Genomic DNA, 19,025 nt, shown 5'->3' with positions numbered 1-19,025 from the left:
CCCTCCCCCACCCCCAGCCAGCCCAGTTAAGTAGCCATCCTTGGCCCAAACTTTGCCAGGATAGCAGAGAGGTGGAGGTTACAGCCCCAGGGCATTGTCCCCTCATTGCCTTCTATTCCTCCCCAGTTAAAGAGCACCTCCCTCCCACCACTTGGCCTGGAGAGTCAAGACTGGTGTGGGTCTGGGGCAAATGCCACTTCCTCGCCCCAGGGCCCAAGGCTTCAGTAGGGAATGGCTCTTCCCAGGAAGTGCTGTGGAAGCTTCTGGGTTCCTTGGTGGCTGCTCAGCTGCTGTAGCTGCAGTAGCTAATTGGAGACCCAGACCCTTGATTCAAACAGCGCAGGTGGGGCCTTTACACCAAACTGCAGTCTGCAAATCCCAACCAATGCAGACGGACTCCGGCCCTCCACGCTCCTGTCTCCCGACCGGGTACACCTGCCTGGCCCCAGCCCTCACCCGCTGTCTGCCTAACAAGCGGCTCATCAGGCCACAGGGCCACGGGGCAAGCCCAGACCACGCCGCCGGGGTCTCATAGCAGGCGGCCTCCGCAGGGGGCTTATCCGCACCGGCCGAGGCCCAGCCACCCACGAGGCTTCTCCAACCCTCCACCGGCCCCACTGCGCCCTGGCTCCATTTTCCACTCGAGGGCCTCGCGCTGGGTGCTCCAAGGGCACATTTCCAAAGCAGGATCAAGGGGCACGGGGAGCGGAGAGAGGCCCCGCAGCGCAGCGAGGGGGCGCCGAAGCGCACCTATAGGGAAGCAAGCGCACGGACGGAACTAAGGGCTCACGCATGCGCAGAACCACGCGCCTCCCTCCGTGCCCCGGGCTTTCCTCGCGCCTGCGCTGCGTCCTCCGGGCCGCTAGGGGGCAAGCAGCCGGTCTTCACACGGGGGAAGCCGTAAACCGGAAGCAGCCGCTAGCCCGGAAGAGGTGGTGGTATAGGGTTTTGCTGGCGGTGGAGGCGGCTGCTGCGGCTTGGGAGGCTGGTGTGGCGCTAGGATGAACGCACCTCCCGCATTTGAGTCGTTCTTGCTCTTCGAGGGCGAGAAAAAGTAAGTGGAACCGGCGGGGGCGGGCCGGGGGTCGCGGGCGGACCCTGGGGCTTCTCGGGCTCGCCCACTGCTGGGAGACGGAAGCAGCTTTTACTGTGTCTGCCAAACTTGAGGCAGCCCTGCCAGGCGGTGGTGAGTAGCCCCGTTCTGCAGAGGAGGAAGCTGGGGCTCAGAGAGGCTAAGGAGCTGCCCCGGCGCACGGGAAGTGGTGGTCTGTATGGGAACCAGAGTGCCTGGTGCCACAGTGCTTTCCCTCCGGGATCCGGCAGCCTCCTGGCCGCCGCCTTCATCCTTCTGCTGCAGCCAGAGAGGGCTGGCTCTCAGGCTCACGACCTGGCCTGTGCAGAACCTTCAGGGGCTCCTTGCCTGCAGAGTGCGAGGGAATGTAGTCTCCCGGCCTCTCAGCCTGGGCCTGGTTCCTGGCTTCTTCATTTTGGGCTTTCCTGGTCTCCGTATCTTTGGGGATGTGACTTCATCTGCCTGAGGCCTGCTTTCCTCCTCTGGAAAATGGGCTTCTTGCTGTGTTAAACCACAGGATTTTCTCTAAGGGGAGCTTAAGGAGGTAATCTACCAAAAGTGCTTAGGCCAGGGCTCAAGACGCAGAAGACTAAAACATCGCTTTTCCTTAACAGCCTGGTGTGCAGGGCTCTGTGGTCTAGCCCTTGCCAGCCACTTCGTCTCCCCTGGGAGCAGTGTTGACAGCTGGGGCCATTTTGCTCCCCAGGGGACTTTTGGCAATGTCTGCCAACACTTCTGATTGTCATAAAGGGGGTGCTGCTGGCAGCTAGTGAGTAGAGACCAGGGATGCTGCTCGTATCCTACAACGTACAAGACAGCCCCCTACAGAAGAGTTATCCACCCTAAAATGTCACTGGTGCCCAGGAGCAATCCAGAGTAGATGAGGGTCTCACAGAATCAGGGCATAGCCCCTCAGCTGCTGTGAGTCAGAGAGGTCTTTATGGATGAAGAGATTGAGGAAGGCTTCCAGAAGGAGGTGGGACCTGAGCCTGCATTGAGGGCAGGATTTAGATTTGGGGGAGGAGAGGAGCCCGTGTTCCTCATCTGTTGCTCCTGCCTCTTCCTAGGATTACCATTAACAAGGACACCAAGGTACCCAATGCCTGTTTGTTCACCATCAACAAAGAAGACCACACGCTAGGAAACATCATTAAATCGTAAGTTCCAAGTTCAAGGCTCTTGGGCAACATTTAATGGGGCTCTTTGAGGCAAGGCACACATTCTGGAAGATTTCCTGAAGGCTCTCTGAGCTGCAGGAAGGTCTGGGCGCTTGCTCTGGTAATTCACACATTCCAGTACATTTTCTCCAAAATGACGCTGTACCAGCCCGTTTATCTGCCGGAAGGAAGCGATTGTGCGGCCAGCTAGAGAAACGTGGGCCTGCTGGTGTGTCTCTGCTGAGGGGCGGTCGGGGCTGGCTGCCACCCACCCCTCTGTGGGACCATGACCTCTGGGACACCTGGCACGCAAAGACAGATGTGCCAGAGATTGGATTTTATTAGAAGAAGGGGAGAAGGTGGGAGAGAGGCTCTGGGTTATCCGGTGCCCCTGGTGGACAGTGGATGTGGGTTGGTGGGTGTGTGTTTACACCAGTGAAGTCCTGACCAGGTAGGTGGTCAGCGACGTGGTTGCTGTTGTGACCCAAGCGCTGTCATTTCTCTGCTGAAAACACCGTTGGTGAAGCCACGTCTTTCCGGGGTTTGCACGTTTGAGGCCAGGGCAGGAGCCCGCCCGCCTGGTCTCTGGGCTGAAGGTGGGAGGTGGAGTTGGCGTCTTGTGTCTGGCTGACTCCCACCCTGAGCCACGCCAGTGGTGCCCCCAGGCCCTTCTGGGGCCTTGCTGCTCCCTCGCTCTGGGAGGCGGGTCCGCACCTCTGCAAGGGCCCTCCGTCGTGGCGCCTGCTGGCTTCCCGGCCTTGCACACGGGGCCCCAGGCGTGTGGGCAGCAGCTGCCAGCCTGTGTTGCCCAAAGGGCTGCCGTTTCACTAACTGCCTAGCCCCCCCCCCCCCATGCTCGTTCTGGGCTCTGTGTTCTGGCTACTGAACACGGGCTGCCTGGGGACGGCTCTTTGGGGCTGTTGCAGGGTCCCGGACTTCCCCTGAGGGAAGTCGGCAGGAAAGCCTGCTTACCCGCTGGGGTCTTTGATCCTCACGGATGTAGGTGGGGGTTGGGGGAGACGTCCCCCATGAGGTAGAAATTTTTCAAAATGTTTCATGTGGAAGATTTTTTTTTGGGAAATCAAGAGCAGGGTACTAGTGGGGTCAGCCCCCTAGCCGTACTGGCTTCTAGGCCTCAACCCGGTGGGAAGAGTCCTTGGTTAGAGGCCTGGTAGCCCCCAAGGGGGCCAGGTCAGCCTCCCGGGTCACACCGCCCGTTTCCGTCCCTCAGACAGCTGCTGAAGGACCCCCAGGTGCTGTTTGCTGGCTACAAAGTCCCCCACCCCTTGGAGCACAAGATCATCATCCGAGTGCAGACCACCCCGGACTACAGCCCGCAGGAGGCCTTCACCAACGCCATCACGGACCTCATCAGCGAGCTGTCCCTGCTGGAGGAGCGGTTCCGGGTGAGCGGCCAGGCGTGCAGGGCCGTGGGGCTGGGTCTGCCCAGAGCTGCGCTGTCAGGACGAGCCCTGGGTGGGTTCCTGAGTTATGGGGGGACAGGGGAGGCGGTGACAGAGCAGCCATGCCCCCACAGCCTTGAGCAAGTGTGGACGAAGGGGCTATGGAGTCAAGGCCGGGGGCCTGCCGTCTGCAGGCACGGGTGCGAACCGTACTGTGTGCTCTGGGGTCTCCTGGGGGGCGTGTCGCCCTTGGGGACTGCTCCCCCAGGCCTTCTCCGCTGAGGCCTGGCTGCTTCCAGGGTACTTGGGTGGAGCTGTGCAGGGAGGGGCCGCACGGTTCTGTCCATGCGGAGGGCCAGAGTCCGACCCCCGGGTGTAGAGCGGGAAGGATCCAAGGCTTGTCAGGTTTGGGCTTGTGTCACTGGCACCTCAGGCAGAGGGGGTGGGGGCGCTCAGGGACCCTGCGGTGGCCCTTCCAGCCTCCTCACCCTGGCCCTTCCAGCTAAGTGGCTGCTGCCCCTCTCTCCTCAGGTGGCCATTAAAGACAAACAAGAAGGCATCGAATAGTGGCCTGAAGAGTCTTGCGTGGCCAGTTCGTACGCTGCCCTGGAGAGGAGAGCAGCTCCCCCAGCTTCGGGGCTGGCCCAGTGAGCCCACCCGCTGGAGTCGCTGTGTCCCGCAGTCTGTCTGAGCTTGCTAATAAACTGCACAGGAAAAGGCCTGGCTGTGGGCTGAAGCACGGGTGACTCCGCGGGCCGTGGGGCTGCAGGGAGGTCGACGGGCCTGCTCCCGGTACTCTGGGGCCACGGTGCAGAGCGGACAGGCCTCGGGACCCAGATTTCTGGCTGAGGAGGTGGTGGGACCAAACTCCTTCTAGACCAATCCCCAGGAACCCCGGGGGGGGGGGGCACTTTCAGGAGCCTCAGCTCCCGGCCCTGCCTGTCTGGCTCCGAGAAGTGCCCAATGGGGTCACAAACAGCTCTCCAGGCTTCTCTTACACAGCAGAGAGTTTAATAAAAATATCCCCGATAAAAATATCCTGGTCATTTACCCCAAAGCTGAATAACTTAAGTCGTGTCCCCAGGACTCCCCCACCCACCCACCCCCGCCGAGACAGGGGCGCCCCGGCTCTGGCTACTGTCTCCTCCAGATGGCTACGATGTTGGAGTCCGTCAGAGCAGTGAGATAGGTAAAGGTGGGGTTGGCCACCACCGTGTTCACCATGGTCTTCGTCACCATCTGGCCGAGGGCCCAGGGCTGGGGCCACTTAAGGATCTGCGGGGGTGGGGGGAGAGGGGGCGGGGCTCCAGCTTCCAGCTGCGCCATCCCCAAGGCAGGAGGGGGTGGGGGGTGCCTACCTGCGTCGGGGCCTGGGGCGCTGCCGGCAGCGGAGGCGGCTGGGTCAGGAGGTGCCGCACGTCGTAGACCCACACGTTGCCCTCCTCGTCCCCACAGAGCACGATCCCCTCATCTGGCGGGAGGCACAGACTGAGATTGGGGGGGAGGGGTGGAGACCGGGGGCGGGGGGGGGGGGCGGGCGGGGACTCACCGGGACAGGTGCTCAGCGAGAAGTAGGCCAGCTTGGTGGCGGACCACTGCAGCCGGGCCAGCACCACCACCGCCAGCGTGGACTGCTTGCCCCGGCCTCCCCACGTCTGGCTCCAGCTCCACAGGTAGATGGTGCCCAGGCCATTCCCCTTGGAGGCTGGGGGAACAGAGAACTGGGTGGGGGCCCCCTCTAGCCACTTCCTGCTGCACAGTCGGGACCCCTGAGGATTCCCCCGGCCCTGGGAGAAGCCACCCCCAGAGGCCTTCCCGGGGCCTATCCCGGCTCCCAGGAGGCCAGGCTGGTCCGCGAGCAGCGCCTACTCACCCACCACGTCCTCATTGACAAACGCCAGCCCGTCCACTCTCCGCCCGGCTGCCTCTGAGCCGTCGCCCTCGGGGAACAGGAACTCCACCTCGCACCCCCTGCGGGGCGGGGCGGATGCTGTCAGCGGGCCCCACCGTGTGCGCCCCCACTGTGCCAGCGGCTGCTCTGCGCCTGCCCGCCTCAACTAGGAGAGGAGACCGGAATCTGTTCCCAGCCCTGGAAGGAGAGCCAGCAGGGCCGGGGCGCAGGCAGGCACAGGGGTGCGCGCTCAGCAGCATTTAGGGGCCGGTGGCAAGTGCCTGCTGCACATTCCCAAGCCGAGAAGTGAGGGGGATCACACTGCTTGAAAAGGCAGCCAAGTACCAACAGGAGGAGAAGCAAACATCTGATGCGTGACCGCCACAGGGCTTGGGGACCAGACAGACCTGGGGTGGGGCAGTGGGGAGTTCAGGGCTTCACTCCCAGGTGCGGCGTGGGCCCACAAGGGCACTTGGCTAGACAAACGCCACCGCCTGCACTGATGCTTTTGTTGTTTGCCCCCACGTAGCAGCTGCCTCACTGCTGTCACCTCCCCCCACCCCCAAAGTGCTTCCCAGACTGGTCACAGCACTGAGGACAAAATTCGTGTCTTACCACGGCAGGCCGAGCCAGTGTCCCCTGGCCCCGGCAACCTTGCCACCTCATCTTGTGCCGCGCCCTCCCGCTTCTGACGCTGGGCTGGACCTCACACAGCCCCTCGCCGCCACCCCTGCGCGAGCACCCTCCCTCCCGCGACCAGCCTGACTCTGTTAGGCTCGTGTTAGCCTAAGGACCCTACCACCACCAGTCACCTCGCCACCGTCCCCTTACTCTCTTTCCTCCACACCTGACGCTGCACTTTGTGGGGTTTTAACACCTTCTGAAACAGCCGCCTCTGCCACGAGGCTGGGGTCCACCCGAGGGCGGGGATGCCAGGCCGAGCACGGTCTCCGGCCTTCCGGGGTCTCCTCGCTGCCCAGGCACCATGCCAGCCCCCTCCTCCCCTCCAAGGTGAGGTGACCACGGCTTCGAGAGCTGACCCAGCCCAGTCCCACAGCCCAGCAGCTGGCAAGGAACAGGGCACAGGCCTTTCCTTGAGAGACCAGAGGAGGTGGGGACAGACCAGCCCCATGAAGAGGCCCCTGCAAACAGCCTCTAGCTGCCCAGAATGGGGCATAGCTTGGGTCCCACCCCTGGCAGATGGGCTGGGGATCAGACATCTGGACTAGCTGCTGCCTAGCTCCGGGGCCTCGCTTTCAAGGCCTCCCCGCCCCACCTCACCTCCTCTTCTGGGGTTGGTCCAGCCGCACGTCCCAGCAGCAGAGGCCGCCCTCGCAGCCGGCCAGCAGGTAGGCATCCGGGCAGGAAGCCACGGGGCAGAGGCGCAGAGGGATGGAGGTGGTATCAAGGGTGAGCAGCTGGCTGCAGGCAGAAGGGGAGAGAATGAGGCCATGGACCCGGCCACCCTAGCAGCAGCCCCTGCCGCCCCCCGCCGCCCCCCAGCCTCACCTGGCCTGGAATTCGTAATCGTGGTTGGGCACCCCGAGGTCCCAGAGGATGATCCGCTTATCATAGGAGGCCGCTGAGGAGGGGATGGGAAGGGGAGGGGTGGCTCTGAAGAGACCCTACTCCTTCCGGCAGGTTGCACCCCAGGCTGAGACCGTAGGCACAAAGCCGGCCCCTCCGAGGCAGGCAGGGCCATAGCCAGGAGACGGGAGACTCGAGGCCGCCGATCTCTACCTCTCTCTCAGCTACCACGGCCCGCGCCAGAAAGCCCTCTTTTTGCAGGCCTCCGCTCACACAGCCCTTTCTCGGCCTTACCACGCTTCGCTGCGGGGTGGGGGGGGGTACCCACCCAGGTCACAGGCTGGCCCAGCTGCCCAGCCTCAAGGCCACAGAGCAGGTCAGGGGGGAAAAACAGGATCTGAGGCCCTGACAGTTGCCCACAAAGTCACGCTTCTACCCCGGCCAGAGCTGACCCCGGCGGCCCAGGGTGAAACCCGCCAGCCCCAGGAGCTCCCTACCGTCCTGGGGAGGGCGCACGGTCAGGCTGCAGGACAGGGTGCTGGGGACACCTCGGGTGGGGGAGAGGGACTTACTGAAGAGGTGGGTCTCGTGGGTGGGGCTGAAGCAGAGGGTGGCGATGGCCTTCTTGTGGGCCCGGATGACCCCGCAGCAGAAGCCAGCTCGCACGTGCAGCAGCCGGACCAGGCCGCGCAGGCCCGCGGCCGCCAGCACGCTCCAGCGTTTCTTGTGGCCGGCCTGCGTCACCACGGTCAGGGCAGTCCAGGCCACTGAGAAGAACTCCTGGGGACGCGGCGGGGGGGGGGTGGGGGGGTGGGCGTCACAAGCAGCAGAGCTGCGCGCGTCCGCGAGGTCAGGCCGGTGGGACGGAGGCCCGGCAGGATGGGGTCAGCCGCCCACCCCCAGCACCGCAGGAGCAGGCCCTGGGCCCTCACCTCGCCAGGTGCCTTGTACTTGTGCAGCACGATGCCCGTCTGGCAGTCTATCACGCACACGGCCTCCCCGCCACACGTGGCCACGGTCTGGGAGGTGGCCCCCTCGTGCCCTGTGTTGAGGGGTCAGCCCCAGTAAAAACGTTCTCCGCGGAGCTTCCCCCCTGCGGCTCCTTGCGCCTGGCCTTGACGCTACTTCACGGGCTGTCTCTCCCAGGCCGCCCATCCACCGAGGCGCCCCCCTCCAGGTGTCATTCCCGGGCCCCGTCTAGACAGCTGGTCCCACTCATGCCCTGGGGCGCATGCCCTGGGGCGCTCGCCCTGGCCCTGCCTGCCCACCGAGGCTGTACCCTCCTCCCAGGCCGGCTCAAAGGCGCAGGCCCAGAGCTGGGTCTCCAGGTCCCGAGGGCTGTTGTTCTTGCTGTGACACTGCAGGAAATGCAGGGGCTCCAGGTCCGGGGCAGGCTGTGGGGGCAGAGGGGGGGGGTCACAGTTGCCCCAGCCCGTGCTCCCTGCCAGCTGGCTCCCTGCCCCCTTGCTCACTTACCTGGCTGCCATCAGAGCCCGGGGGGCTGCCCTCCACGCGGTCTGAGGAGGTACATGCCCGCTTGTTGGGGGACCGGTTGACTGAGACGTCATCCGGCCGTTTCTTGGCCACGGGCCTGGCCTGTGGAGGGGGGGTTGGGACCGGGCTGAGCGCCTGGGGACCACGGGCCCATCTGCCCAGGGCTTGCTTCCTCGGCATCACAGGCTGGACTGCACCCCCCCATGGTGGGGAGAGAGAGCAAGGGTTGGCCCAGGGTCAGTGTAAACAAGCCGGGCATCAGGGGCCGTCTTAGGCTCATTTCTGGGACCCCTGCACCCCATCACTTTTCCCCAGTGTCCCTAGGCAGGAAAGGCCAAAACAAGCCTTTGGAGCCTTGGGAGCCGCATGGTTCCACACTTACCCTGGGTTCCTTGGCTGCTGTGGCTTTTGGAGGCCTCTCTGGGGTGCCTGCCTCACGCACCTGGGTCCCACCAGAGGCCACCAGTTCCTCAGAGATCATCCGCACCTATGTGGGCCAAGAACATCGGGGAACTAGATATGGTCCTAGGGGCCCCCCGACCCCTCCCCCAGATGCCAGGGCCGAGGGAACCTGTGCTTCCAGAGGTGGGAAACGGCCTTTCCAACCAATAAGTCTGCCTTCCCTGACCCACACCACTCTCCACCACCCATCTTTTTTTTCCTTTTAAAGATACTATTTCTGCAAGAGAGGGAACACAAGCAGGAGCAGTGAAAAGGAAAAACAGGCTTCCTGCTGAGCAAGGAGCCCAACTCGGGGCTAGATCCCAGGCCCCTGGGATCATGACCGGAGCCAAAGGCAGGTGCCCCTCCACCACCCCTCATGGCCAGAGACCTCTAGGGCCGCTGAAGGCCATCAAGGAGCTGGGAGAACGGACTCCCAGTACAGCAGGGTGAGGTCATACCCGCCACTGGGTGAACTCGCTGAGGGACTCAGGCCCATAGCGGACATCCCTGACAGCAGACTTCACAAAGTCAGCCTGGGCCTTCTCTGCCTCTTCCTCTGGGCTCAGGGTGGCCTTGAACTTCTCCCAGTGAGCTGTGACCTGGAACAAGAGGGACCAGAGTCAAGCCCAGCCCATCCCAGATCTCCTGGACCCTCTGCGGTGCTCCTGTCTCCAATCTTACGGCCACAGGTGTCTCCACTTCACCGCCTCCTGGAAGCCTCCCTACACCACAGCCCTTGCTGCAGTGCACAGGCCTAAACAACGCGCGCACATGCGCGCGCGCGCGCGCACACACACACACACACACACACACACACTCTCTCAACGGCCCCGAGGAGGAGGAGTTGGCCTAGGGTACAGTTCCTGTGAAAGTGTCTCAGCCTCCCGGGCCAGGCCCTGCCCGCACACCCGGAGAGTAGGACCTCTAGGGACAAGAGGCTCGGAGCACAGGCTAGGGGATAAGCACTGGTCGGGGTCAGGGCAGAGAGTCTCCGGAACCCCCACTCAGAGTCCTCCAAACGTCCATTCTGTCGCTCGCTCTTCAGGGCCCCCCGAGTGCTCCCAAACACCAGAGACACCGGCCCCCTTACCCGGCTGGTCAGCTCTCGGTTTAGGTTCTCCACCTGAGAGCACGTGGAGGACGCATCCTTGCCATTGACCTTACGGAGCTTGGGCAGGAGAAAGGAGACTTTCAGGTTGTCACTGACCTGGGGGATGAGGGAGAGTGGCTCAGCCCCACACAGTGCTGGCCCTCGGTCTCTGGGGCAGGGAGGAGGGGCACTTACAGTCAGGAAGGGGTTGCCCTCCAGGCTGAGCTCCTCGAGCTGCGGGAACTGGCACAAGGCGGTGACGTCCCCCAGCTGGTTGTTGGCGCAGCGGAGGATGCGCAGGTGGGCCAGGCCCAGGTTGGCGGGCAGCGTCTCCAGCTGGTTGTTGGAGAGGTCCAGCTCTTGCAGCTGCGTCAGGCGGCTCAGGAGCTTGGGGTCCAAGTGCTCGGAGAGCAGCTTCAGCCCGGACAAGCTGGGTGGGCGCAGACAGGGAGGGCTCAGGGGGGCGGGCAGGCCTCCCGCCTCGCACCTGGGGCAGTCCCGGGTGCCTGCGCTGGCTCTTCCAGCAGAGGTGCTCGGGCACGCGCAGCCTCTCCTTCTTAAAATCTTGTTTACTACTTTACAACTGCGTACAGCTGGCCCCTCCAGAACGCTTCCCCGGCCCTCTAGGGGAGCTCCTCTGTGCTGCGCAGGGCCTCAGGACTAGCTCAACAGACTGCTCAATACCCCTTCTGCGGGACTGCCTCCACCACAGCCCGAGCCCCTTCAAGGGAGAGGCCCCTCGGAACCCAGCCCGCCCGTCTCATAACGGAAGCCCGGCGTTTGGCCCGAGTTCGGAGATTCCGCCTAACCAACAGGGCGATAATGGGGCCGGGCAGGGAGTGGGCAGGGGTCCCAGCCTTTCTTCCCGACCGGCCGGCAACCCAGGCCCGGATGGCGGGCTGTGTGGCCGCGGCCCCGCGGTCCCCGTCGCCCCCCAGCCCGCCTTACTCCAAGCTCCGGATCTTCCCCAGCCGGTCGCTCTTGGGACGCCCTCGCTGCATGAGCAGCCGCGCCGAGAGGGGGCCCATGGCGAGAAGGCGCGGCCCGCGCTGGCCGGTCGGCTGCACCGGCGACCGGCCGAGTCCGCGCCTCCTGGAAACCGACGCTAACGTCCGCGGCAGGCGGAGTTCTGGAGGCGGCGCCGCGCGAGCCAGCAGTTGGCGACGACCGGAAGGAAGCGGCCTCGCGGACCTCGCGCCCCGCGGGCGGACTACAACTCCCAGCGGCCCCCGCGGCCCCGCGCCTGCGTTCTGGTCTCCAGGACGCGGCGATGGCGGCTGCGGTGGTGGCGGCCCCCGAAGTCCTCCGGGAATGCGGCTGCAAGGGCATCCGGACGTGTCTGATCTGCGAGCGGCAGCGAGGAGGTGACCCGCCCTGGCAGCATCCCCCGCAGGTGAGAGCTCGGGGAGGGGCCGTGCCATAACTCCCTTCTTCATATGGGGAAACTGAGGCCCAGAAGATGGCTACGAAGACGGGCCCCGGATCAACCCGTGTCAGGGGCCTTCGCGGTGGGGGCGTTGCAGGGTGAGATGAGCGCTTTGAGGGGTGGGCTGTGAGCGGGGAAGGGGCTGGAGTGGGTGCCGTCCGAACACTACTCCCCTCTGAGCCCTGGGGAGAGTGTGACAGCAAACCTCCACGTAGCCCCCCCCGCCCCAACCCCGTCCCCCGCCTCCCATTTCTGGGCCTGGGAGCTTCACGGAGTGGGGAGACTACCCGGAAAGAAAAGAGGATGCCGAAAACCAGGCAGGGCATTGTGTCCCAGACTCCGTCGAGCAGAAGTGGGCAAGGAGGAAATTAGTTCGGATTAATTAAAGAAAAAGGAGTCAGCGCCTTTGCGGGGGGGAAGGGGGGCGGGGCAAGGGCGTTCCCGCTGGGGGTACTGCTTGGGTACAGGCCTGGGGTAGGTGCGTGCTTTTGGAAGGAGCGTGACGCTCCAGGGCCAGGCGCCGATCCCAGAGGGCTGTGTGTGTGGTGGTTGGGTAGGCTGGACTTGTCCTGAGGGCCACGGAGAGCCGCTCAGGGTTTTAAAGGAAGTTAAAGATCCGGGGAGAGGGGGAGAAGCAGATAGGAAGGTATGGAGTCTGGGAAACCAGTGCAGAAACCGTCACAGCATCCGTGGTAAAAGCTTGGAAGATCCTGTGGAAAATGGTCTGGTGATTTCTCAGCAAATTAAAAGCAGAATTGCTGTGTGATCCAGCAGTTCTGGATATACACCCAAAAGAATCGAAAGCAGACCCTTGGAGAGAGATTTGTACGCCCACGTTCCTAGTGGCGTTGTTCCCAGCAGCTACAATGTGGAAGCAGTGGAAGAGTCCCGCAGTGGGCAAGCGGGTAGACAAACTGGCCCACTGTGTCCGAGGGAATATTATGTGCCTTGAAAAGGAAAGGCATTTTGACATCTGCTGTGACATGAGTGGATCCTGAGGTCATTATGCTGAGTGAAATGTGTCACAAGAGGATAAACACTGCAGGATTCCACTGCCACGAGGTCCGTAGAGGAATCAAATTCAGAGTCAGAAAGTAGAATGGTGGGTGCCCGGGGCTTGGGGGAAAGAAAGAAGAGTTGTTTGTAGAGTTCAGAGTTTTAGAAAGCTGGGGATGGGTGTATTTAACGCTGCCGTGTACACTTAAAGATGGGGACGATGGGAGATTTCATGTCATATGTATTTTTGCCACAAGTAAAGCCTGAGAAGTGCCCAAAGTCTGAACTTTCCCTGTGACTGTGGGTGGGGGGATAGACCCTGCCTAACTTGCTGGCTGTGGGATGAGCAGAAGGTACAGGATGACTCTCTGATTTTAATGTGTCCACATGAGGTGCCAGAAGACAGAGGACACCATGGTTCACAGACCGGGTGGGCAGCAGCGGCCATGACATATAAAGGGTGGGGGAGGAAGCAGAATTAACTGGACGGGGCGGGCCTCAGACTGTCCTGCAGCTGGGACAAAGTCATGGCCCGCCCAGCGGGGAGCTCCGGAGCCAACTGACAGATAGAGGAGCCCGTGTCGGGTAGAAAAGGCCAGACCTGCGCTGAGTCATTGGTTGGGGGCTGCCTGGAACCCGGTGGCCTCTGCCCAAAACCTGAGACTGATCCGGGGAGGCACCGCAGCAGGAGCTTGCCCTCGGGGCACTCCTCGAGGATGACTAGCAAGTTCTCTCTTTTGAAGGGAAATGCGGGCAGTGCTTCTGTGGCCTCAGAGGAGGGCAGGGCGCAGAGGCACCCCCACCTCGACGTCTCCCCTCTGGCTGCCCAGCATGCTCTCCCTCTGACAGCCCCGGGGTCCTCTCCTTTAGTCCCCCCCACAGCCAGGGAGGCCAGAAGACATCCCCCAGCGACATGAGCACAGTGTGGACCCGCAGGCAGCCCCCAGCTCTGCAGCCTCAGGCTAGTTCCTTCACTTTGCTCTGTCCAGCTCCCCTCAGCTTTCGAGTGGAGAACACTAGTGGTTGTATGGACGCTTTTTCCATTTAAGATGAGGAAAGTGAGAAAGGACCGGGCAGAGGGCCCTTCCCAGGAGGCAGGCCCAGGCAGGGAGGGGTTCGGCCTCCCTCTGGACTCCAGCTGCTCTCCAGAGTGGCTTGGTTAGGGGGGCGGGGAGCCGGCCTCCAGAAGGCACACAGCGGTGTGAGGAAGGGCTTCCTTCCATGGTTCCAGGTCCCTCAACTTTCTTTTCAGAAAACACACCGTTTCATTTACTACTCCGACACTGGCTGGGCCGTGGGGGCCGAGGAGTCTGACTTTGAAGGCTGGGCCTTCCCCTTCCCTGGCGTGACGCTGATAGAGGATTTTGTGACCCGGGACGAGGAAGCCGAGATGGTGCAGCTGATGGACCGGGAGCCTTGGAAGCTCTCCCAGTCTGGACGGAGGAAGCAGGTAGGCCGGCCCTCGGCTGGGGAGGAGTGGAGGGCCAGCCTGGCTGGTCAGAGAGGAGTCACTTTGCTGGGCCCCTCCAGACTCCTTGCCCTGCGCCCCTTTGCTTGTGTTCCTCCCAGTGCCTCTCTGCAGCCACAGCACCCCAGGGCCATTAGGGGGGCAAGCTCCCCCAACGCTGGGGCTTGGGCAGCCAGGGGAGCCATGTGTGTTGGAATAAGGGGCACAGGCATCCTGGCCTCCTCCACTTCCCCACCAGACACATCACATGCAGGCCGTAGGGCAGACTGATGCTCAGCCTGGAGGGTTTCTAGAAGACCGCCAGTCTCCTCATTCGTTTTGAGATAGTCAGGCCCCCAAGTCCTGGACCTCCCCTTCGCCGGGGATCGCAGCCCCTCTTCCCTGCAGCACTGTCCACCATTGGCCATCTTCTCCCCTTCCCTCCCCCTCAGTGGCTTCAGTGCCACGCCGGTCATTACACCACTTCCTCTGGTGCTCCCATGCCCTCTCGCCCCTCACTGTCCTGCTGCTTCCCTAAACCCCAGCCCCGGTCACGTCCGGCTCCTCTGATTGCTGGCCTCCCGGCCCTGGCCGTCCTGCTCCGGCGGTCACACCAGTCTCCCCGAGGCGGCCCCCTTAGCAACCTCCCCCTGCCCCCGGCTCTCCGCTGCCAGCTGCCTGGGGCCATGCCCTCCTTGCCCGAGCCCTCTGTTGTCAACGTCAGTTTTACCTCAACTGGTCTTTCCCCCAGAGTGCCCGTAAGCTCCGTCTCTCACCTCTGCAGCCAGCTCCTCCGAAGAGTCCTTTATTCTGTCTTCTGCGTGTCTCCTCCCGTTCCCGCTTCACACATTCGCCGCTTCCTTCCCGGCCCCGCACCCTCACCCAGCGGCCGGTTGTCAGGCTCAGCCCTCGGGCCTCTCCTTTTCCAGACGCTCCCTTGCTGGTCTCCATGAGTCATGGCTCTGACACCATGCGTGTGTTTGTGACTCCCACGTTCAGGTCTCCAGCTGGCTTCCCATTTTGCCAAATCCTCACTGAGCTTTGGGTCTTGGCCCACCCCGGCACCCCTGCAGCGTCCCCATCTCGGCAAATTCCATCTTCCATCTGCTCAGGCCGGAAACCATGCAGCTCTCCAGGTTTCTCTCTCACTGGTCATCCCTGTCCACTTTCTTCCTTCAAAACATGCCCGGAATCTGAGAACACAGCACCGCACACCCCCACTGCCCCCACCTAGGTCCCAGCCCCTGGTTCTGCTGCTGGGATTCCTTCTGGAGTGTCCTGGGGCCCCTGCCCCCCTTCTGTCAGTTGGCCCTGCAGAGGACCCCTCCTCAGACGCACTCGCTGCTCTGCTACAAACCTGCCAGGCCTCCCATCCCCACCTTCGCGTCCCCGCTGCTCTCGGTGTCCCAGTACAGCCGCCTCGGTGCTCCAGGTCACACGTTCCTCTGGGCCTTGCACCCCCCACCCTCCTCCCGCGCCTGCCGCTGCCCTGGGGGCCCAGCCACGCTGAGACATGCCGAGGCCGGAAGGAGAAAGACTTTTGCACCAGATAGCGCCACCCTCCCCTGGGGGGGGACCCGAGGGGGCAGGAGTTGGTGGATAAATGCTCATCCCTTGGGCCACAAGTCTGAGGGGTATTCTAGAAGGCTCCTCCCTAATGACTGTTTTTTAAGACAGAATCCACATACCGTAAAATCCGCTCATTTAACACGTACAGTTTTGCTCTATTCAGAATGTGCAGCCATCTCCACCGCCTGCTTCTGGAACAGGCCCATCACCCCAAAGGAAACCTGTACCCGGTAGCAGTCGCTCCCCATTCCCCCGGCAACCACTAATCTACTTTCTGTCTCTGGATCTGCCCATTCTGGACGTTTCACGTAAATGGGATCACAGAACATGCGTTCCTTTGTGTCGGCCTCTTCCCCCGACCACGGTGTGGTCAGCCTGTGTCAGCGCTGCGTGGCGTTTGTGGCCAGATGGCACTCCGTGGTGTGGACCCGCCACTGTTTGTCTGATTGTGGACACTGGCCTGTCCCCGCTTTTCAGCTCCTGTGCCCTGGTGTTGCTGTGAACACCATGGGCAAGTGTCTGCGTGGCCTGTTTCCAGTCCTGGGCATGTCGCCGGGAGCAGAACTTCTCTGTCGAGGTTCTGAACCCCAGGGATCCCCAGCTCCGACCGGGGATGAGGCTGCCTTGGGCTGACCCCGCCCTACCTTGGTGCTTCTTTTTCCCGCATCCCGACCCTTTGGCCTCACGGCCCAGAACACACGGCCTGCACGCGGGCCCTTTGTTTCCCTCTCTCTCTGCTTTCAGGGGCACATGGGCTAAGTGCACATCGTCCCCCCTTCCCTGCTTTCTTCCCTTAGCGTCTACCAGCATCCGAGTGGTTGCCGTTTTTCTGTCTTCGAGGCGGGCCTTCTCCTGCTGGAGCCGGGTCCTGAGCCAGAGGCTGGCATTTCTGCTTATCTTGGTCGCGGTGATCAGCTTCTTCAGACCTGGCCTGTGATAGCCGTTCCTAGAAACTCACGCACTTCTCCATTCCTCTTTGTCCTCCCCCTTCAGGACTATGGCCCCAAAGTCAACTTTCGGAAACAGAAGCTCAAGACCGCCGGCTTCAGAGGCCTCCCCAGCTTCAGCCGGGACGTGGTGCGGAGAATGGGGCTGTACCCCATCCTGGAGGACTTCCGGCCCGTGGAGCAGTGCAACCTGGACTACTGCCCTGAGCGGGGCTCGGCCATCGACCCCCACCTGGACGACGCCTGGCTGTGGGGGGAGCGGCTGGTGAGCCTCAACCTCCTGTCCCCGACCGTGCTGTCCATGTCCCGGGAGGCGCCCGGCAGCCTGCTGCTCTGTCTGGCCCCCTCCGGCTTCCCGGAGGCCTTGGTGGAAGGGGTGATGGCCCCCAGCAGGTCCGTCCTGTGCCAGGAGGTGGAGGTGGCTGTCCCCTTACCCCGCCGCTCGCTGCTCGTGCTCACGGGAGCCGCGCGGCACCAGTGGAAGCACGCCATCCATCGCAGACACATCGAGGCCCGCCGCGTCTGCGCCACCTTCAGGGAGCTGTCGGCCGAGTTCTGTCCCGGCGGGAGGCAGCAGGAACTGGGGCAGGAACTCCTGCAGATCTCTCTCTCCTTTCAAGGGAGACCTATGTGAGCCACCTCCCCGGGGACAGGAGCTGGCGCCGGGCCTGGCCAGGGTGCCGGCTCCGGCCTTGACTGTCTGCCAGGATTCGAGGCCGGGAAGCCCGGCACAGGGGGCTTTCTCCCCAGCTTAGTAGCTTTTCAGAGAAGACTGCTCAGCGTCCGAACGTGACGACAGTGTGGGCCCTGCCTGGGAGCTGGTTGTGATGGGAACGTGCCTCAGGTCAGTCCTGTCTGACCTGCCCGTGGCCACTGTGTGGGGAGCTTGTCACAGTTGGAGGGCAGGGGGATCATTTGAGCTTAAACATGTTGGTACCACGTAGAAACGTTTTCTCCTTTCTCTCTCAATGAAGTTCCTTGATACCCCACATTCTCCAGTCCTTTCATTTGGGAAGTGAGTTGGAGAGAATTGACAGATTTGAAGCTACCATTTCAGCCTTCAGAGCGGGTGACCTGCGTCAGGCTCTGCCCGGGTCATGCTTGACCCCCGGGAGGTGTGGGGGGGGGCAGTAAAGACAGGGAGATCTCCACAGAGAGTCCGGTCCCATGTCCCTCCCTGCCCCATGCTGTGAAAAAGTAAGGGGACTTCTTGATACTGGTGCCGTGTGGGGTGCTCACGTGGGTGGCGGCCAGCCCTCTTCCCTGCTCATAAGACAGGATACACTCACCAGCCACGTGCTCAGCGCCAAACTTTGGGACCAGGGCCCCATCGGAGCCCAGAAAGGTTCATGGTTTGCACTGGTCTTCAATCATTCTAGAACCTTCTATGAGCTATCGGGTGGGAGTGGGGGGCAGTCACTGACCGCCATGCACTGTGAAGTGGCATCTCTCTGGAGACCGCTAGGTCTCTAGTGGCCAAACAGCCCAGCTGCAGAGCGGGTGGCTCCCCGAGTCAGCTCACTTGGGGCAGGAAGGCGGAGGACAGCTTCTTCGCAGAGTTGAGACCCTCGCAGACCCTGCCCTGGGTCCCTTATTGGGCATTCAGATGTAGGCCTGGCTGGAGCTCCAGCCAGTCCTGTTGCATGTGAACAGCTCGTGGGCTTGCAAGCCTGGTGGTCTGCTCCATGGGGGCCTGTGAGGAGCCTCTGCCCTGACAGGCTGGGCTGTAGAGCACCCGTGTGTGGAGCCTGCAGGATGTTCCGCCAACACAGCCATGTGGGAAACGCTGCACGCCCAGACCTGTGGGGGGAGGCCTGTGAAGGCCGGGAGAGCCACTCAGCAAAGAAGCCGGTGGCCCCCGGAATCACCCAGTGCTTGCCAGACATTCGACAGTGGGCCCTCCTACAGCCCCGCAGAGCAGCCCTCAGGGACACACTCCATGCCGTGGTCCGTACAATCCCCGGAGCGCACCTTGGGACATGCTGCATCATGTCATGGTCAAGCTGGTGACCCTAAGCTGGGTTTTTCCTTGAAGCTACAACAGGAAGACCATCAGGTTCAGCGTGCCCACCTCCGCTTCCACTGCTTGTGCCACCCACTGGGATGGGGCTGGGAGGGGGCCAGGCTGGGGTGGCTCAGCCACAGGCTGAGGGGTATGATGACTGCTTAACCCTGTATTTGAGGGGGCCGTTCCTGCGTTCGCACGCTCTGCGTCAACAGCAGACATAACGCTGTGTGGACCGTTCTGTCTGTCCTGATGCTCTGGCGGTCTGACCCCGAGGAGCGACGGGCCTCACAGGAACGTCCTAACACGGAAGCATCCACTCCGAGGCTGGCTTCCAGCACCATCCTTTTCCTGAGTAAGTCGGGGAGAGCACAGCCGATAGCCTGTCCTGCTTTGACAGATGTTAAGGAAACTCAGGGCCATTTATCTGTTTGGAGCTGGGGGTGGTGAGGCCCAGGCTGGTCCCAAGGGGCAGAGGATGCGGCGCTCAGTCCAGGAAGCATTGTCTGGGTTATTCCTGTTGAGACTCACGTAGTCTGTACTGTGTCCCCAGTAAC

General features: G+C 62.6%; 3 protein-coding genes across 3 annotated transcripts; 2 read left to right on the top strand and 1 right to left on the bottom strand.

The window, feature by feature from the left end:
* Nucleotides 1-823: 823 nt before the first annotated feature.
* POLR2J (RNA polymerase II subunit J) lies at nt 824-4,352 on the top strand. The gene is made up of 4 exons (XM_045773786.2): nt 824-1,054; nt 2,140-2,229; nt 3,461-3,635; nt 4,164-4,352. Exons 1-4 carry the CDS (start codon nt 1,002-1,004, stop codon nt 4,197-4,199), a joined length of 354 nt encoding a protein of 117 aa, XP_045629742.1. The 5' UTR covers nt 824-1,001; the 3' UTR covers nt 4,200-4,352.
* Nucleotides 4,353-4,494: 142 nt separating this feature from the next.
* On the bottom strand, nt 4,495-11,235 carry LRWD1 (leucine rich repeats and WD repeat domain containing 1). The gene is made up of 15 exons (XM_045773785.2): nt 11,027-11,235; nt 10,274-10,508; nt 10,079-10,195; nt 9,447-9,587; nt 8,927-9,031; nt 8,527-8,646; nt 8,330-8,444; nt 7,983-8,092; nt 7,623-7,830; nt 7,033-7,105; nt 6,805-6,945; nt 5,506-5,603; nt 5,182-5,337; nt 4,991-5,103; nt 4,495-4,907 (listed from the first exon to the last, which is right to left on the bottom strand). Exons 1-15 carry the CDS (start codon nt 11,104-11,106, stop codon nt 4,767-4,769), a joined length of 1,953 nt encoding a protein of 650 aa, XP_045629741.1. The 5' UTR covers nt 11,107-11,235; the 3' UTR covers nt 4,495-4,766.
* A 73-nt stretch (nt 11,236-11,308) lies between these two features.
* Nucleotides 11,309-17,454, top strand: ALKBH4 (alkB homolog 4, lysine demethylase). Its single transcript, XM_045773775.2, has 3 exons — nt 11,309-11,471; nt 13,753-13,950; nt 16,510-17,454. Exons 1-3 carry the CDS (start codon nt 11,349-11,351, stop codon nt 17,095-17,097), a joined length of 909 nt encoding a protein of 302 aa, XP_045629731.1. The 5' UTR covers nt 11,309-11,348; the 3' UTR covers nt 17,098-17,454.
* The last annotated feature ends 1,571 nt before the right edge of the window (nt 17,455-19,025 follow it).

The sequence above is a fragment of the Ursus americanus genome, chromosome 2 (genome assembly GCF_024610735.1).
Source record: "Ursus americanus isolate L20-20 chromosome 2, mUrsAme1.1.p, whole genome shotgun sequence".
NCBI classification, from domain to species: domain Eukaryota; kingdom Metazoa; phylum Chordata; class Mammalia; order Carnivora; family Ursidae; genus Ursus; species Ursus americanus.
Note: the sequence above shows the minus strand (reverse complement) of the source record. Positions and strands in the feature narration are given on the sequence as shown.

What these genes read in the sequence shown, in the direction of transcription:
- POLR2J (XM_045773786.2), top strand. Translation starts at nt 1,002, where the DNA reads ATGAACGCACCTCCCGCATTTGAGTCGTTCTTGCTCTTCGAGGGCGAG. An exon ending in CTAGGAAACATCATTAAATC is followed by an intron (nt 2,230 to 3,460) that starts GTAAGTTCCAAG and finishes TCCGTCCCTCAG; the next exon opens with ACAGCTGCTGAAGGACCCCC. An exon ending in TGCTGGAGGAGCGGTTCCGG is followed by an intron (nt 3,636 to 4,163) that starts GTGAGCGGCCAG and finishes CTCTCTCCTCAG; the next exon opens with GTGGCCATTAAAGACAAACA.
- LRWD1 (XM_045773785.2), bottom strand. Translation starts at nt 11,106, where the DNA reads ATGGGCCCCCTCTCGGCGCGGCTGCTCATGCAGCGAGGGCGTCCCAAG. An exon ending in GGGAAGATCCGGAGCTTGGA is followed by an intron (nt 10,509 to 11,026) that starts GTAAGGCGGGCT and finishes GCGCCCACCCAG; the next exon opens with CTTGTCCGGGCTGAAGCTGC. An exon ending in GACCAACCCCAGAAGAGGAG is followed by an intron (nt 5,604 to 6,804) that starts GTGAGGTGGGGC and finishes CCCGCCCCGCAG; the next exon opens with GGGGTGCGAGGTGGAGTTCC.
- ALKBH4 (XM_045773775.2), top strand. Translation starts at nt 11,349, where the DNA reads ATGGCGGCTGCGGTGGTGGCGGCCCCCGAAGTCCTCCGGGAATGCGGC. An exon ending in CCTGGCAGCATCCCCCGCAG is followed by an intron (nt 11,472 to 13,752) that starts GTGAGAGCTCGG and finishes CTTTCTTTTCAG; the next exon opens with AAAACACACCGTTTCATTTA. An exon ending in AGTCTGGACGGAGGAAGCAG is followed by an intron (nt 13,951 to 16,509) that starts GTAGGCCGGCCC and finishes CTCCCCCTTCAG; the next exon opens with GACTATGGCCCCAAAGTCAA.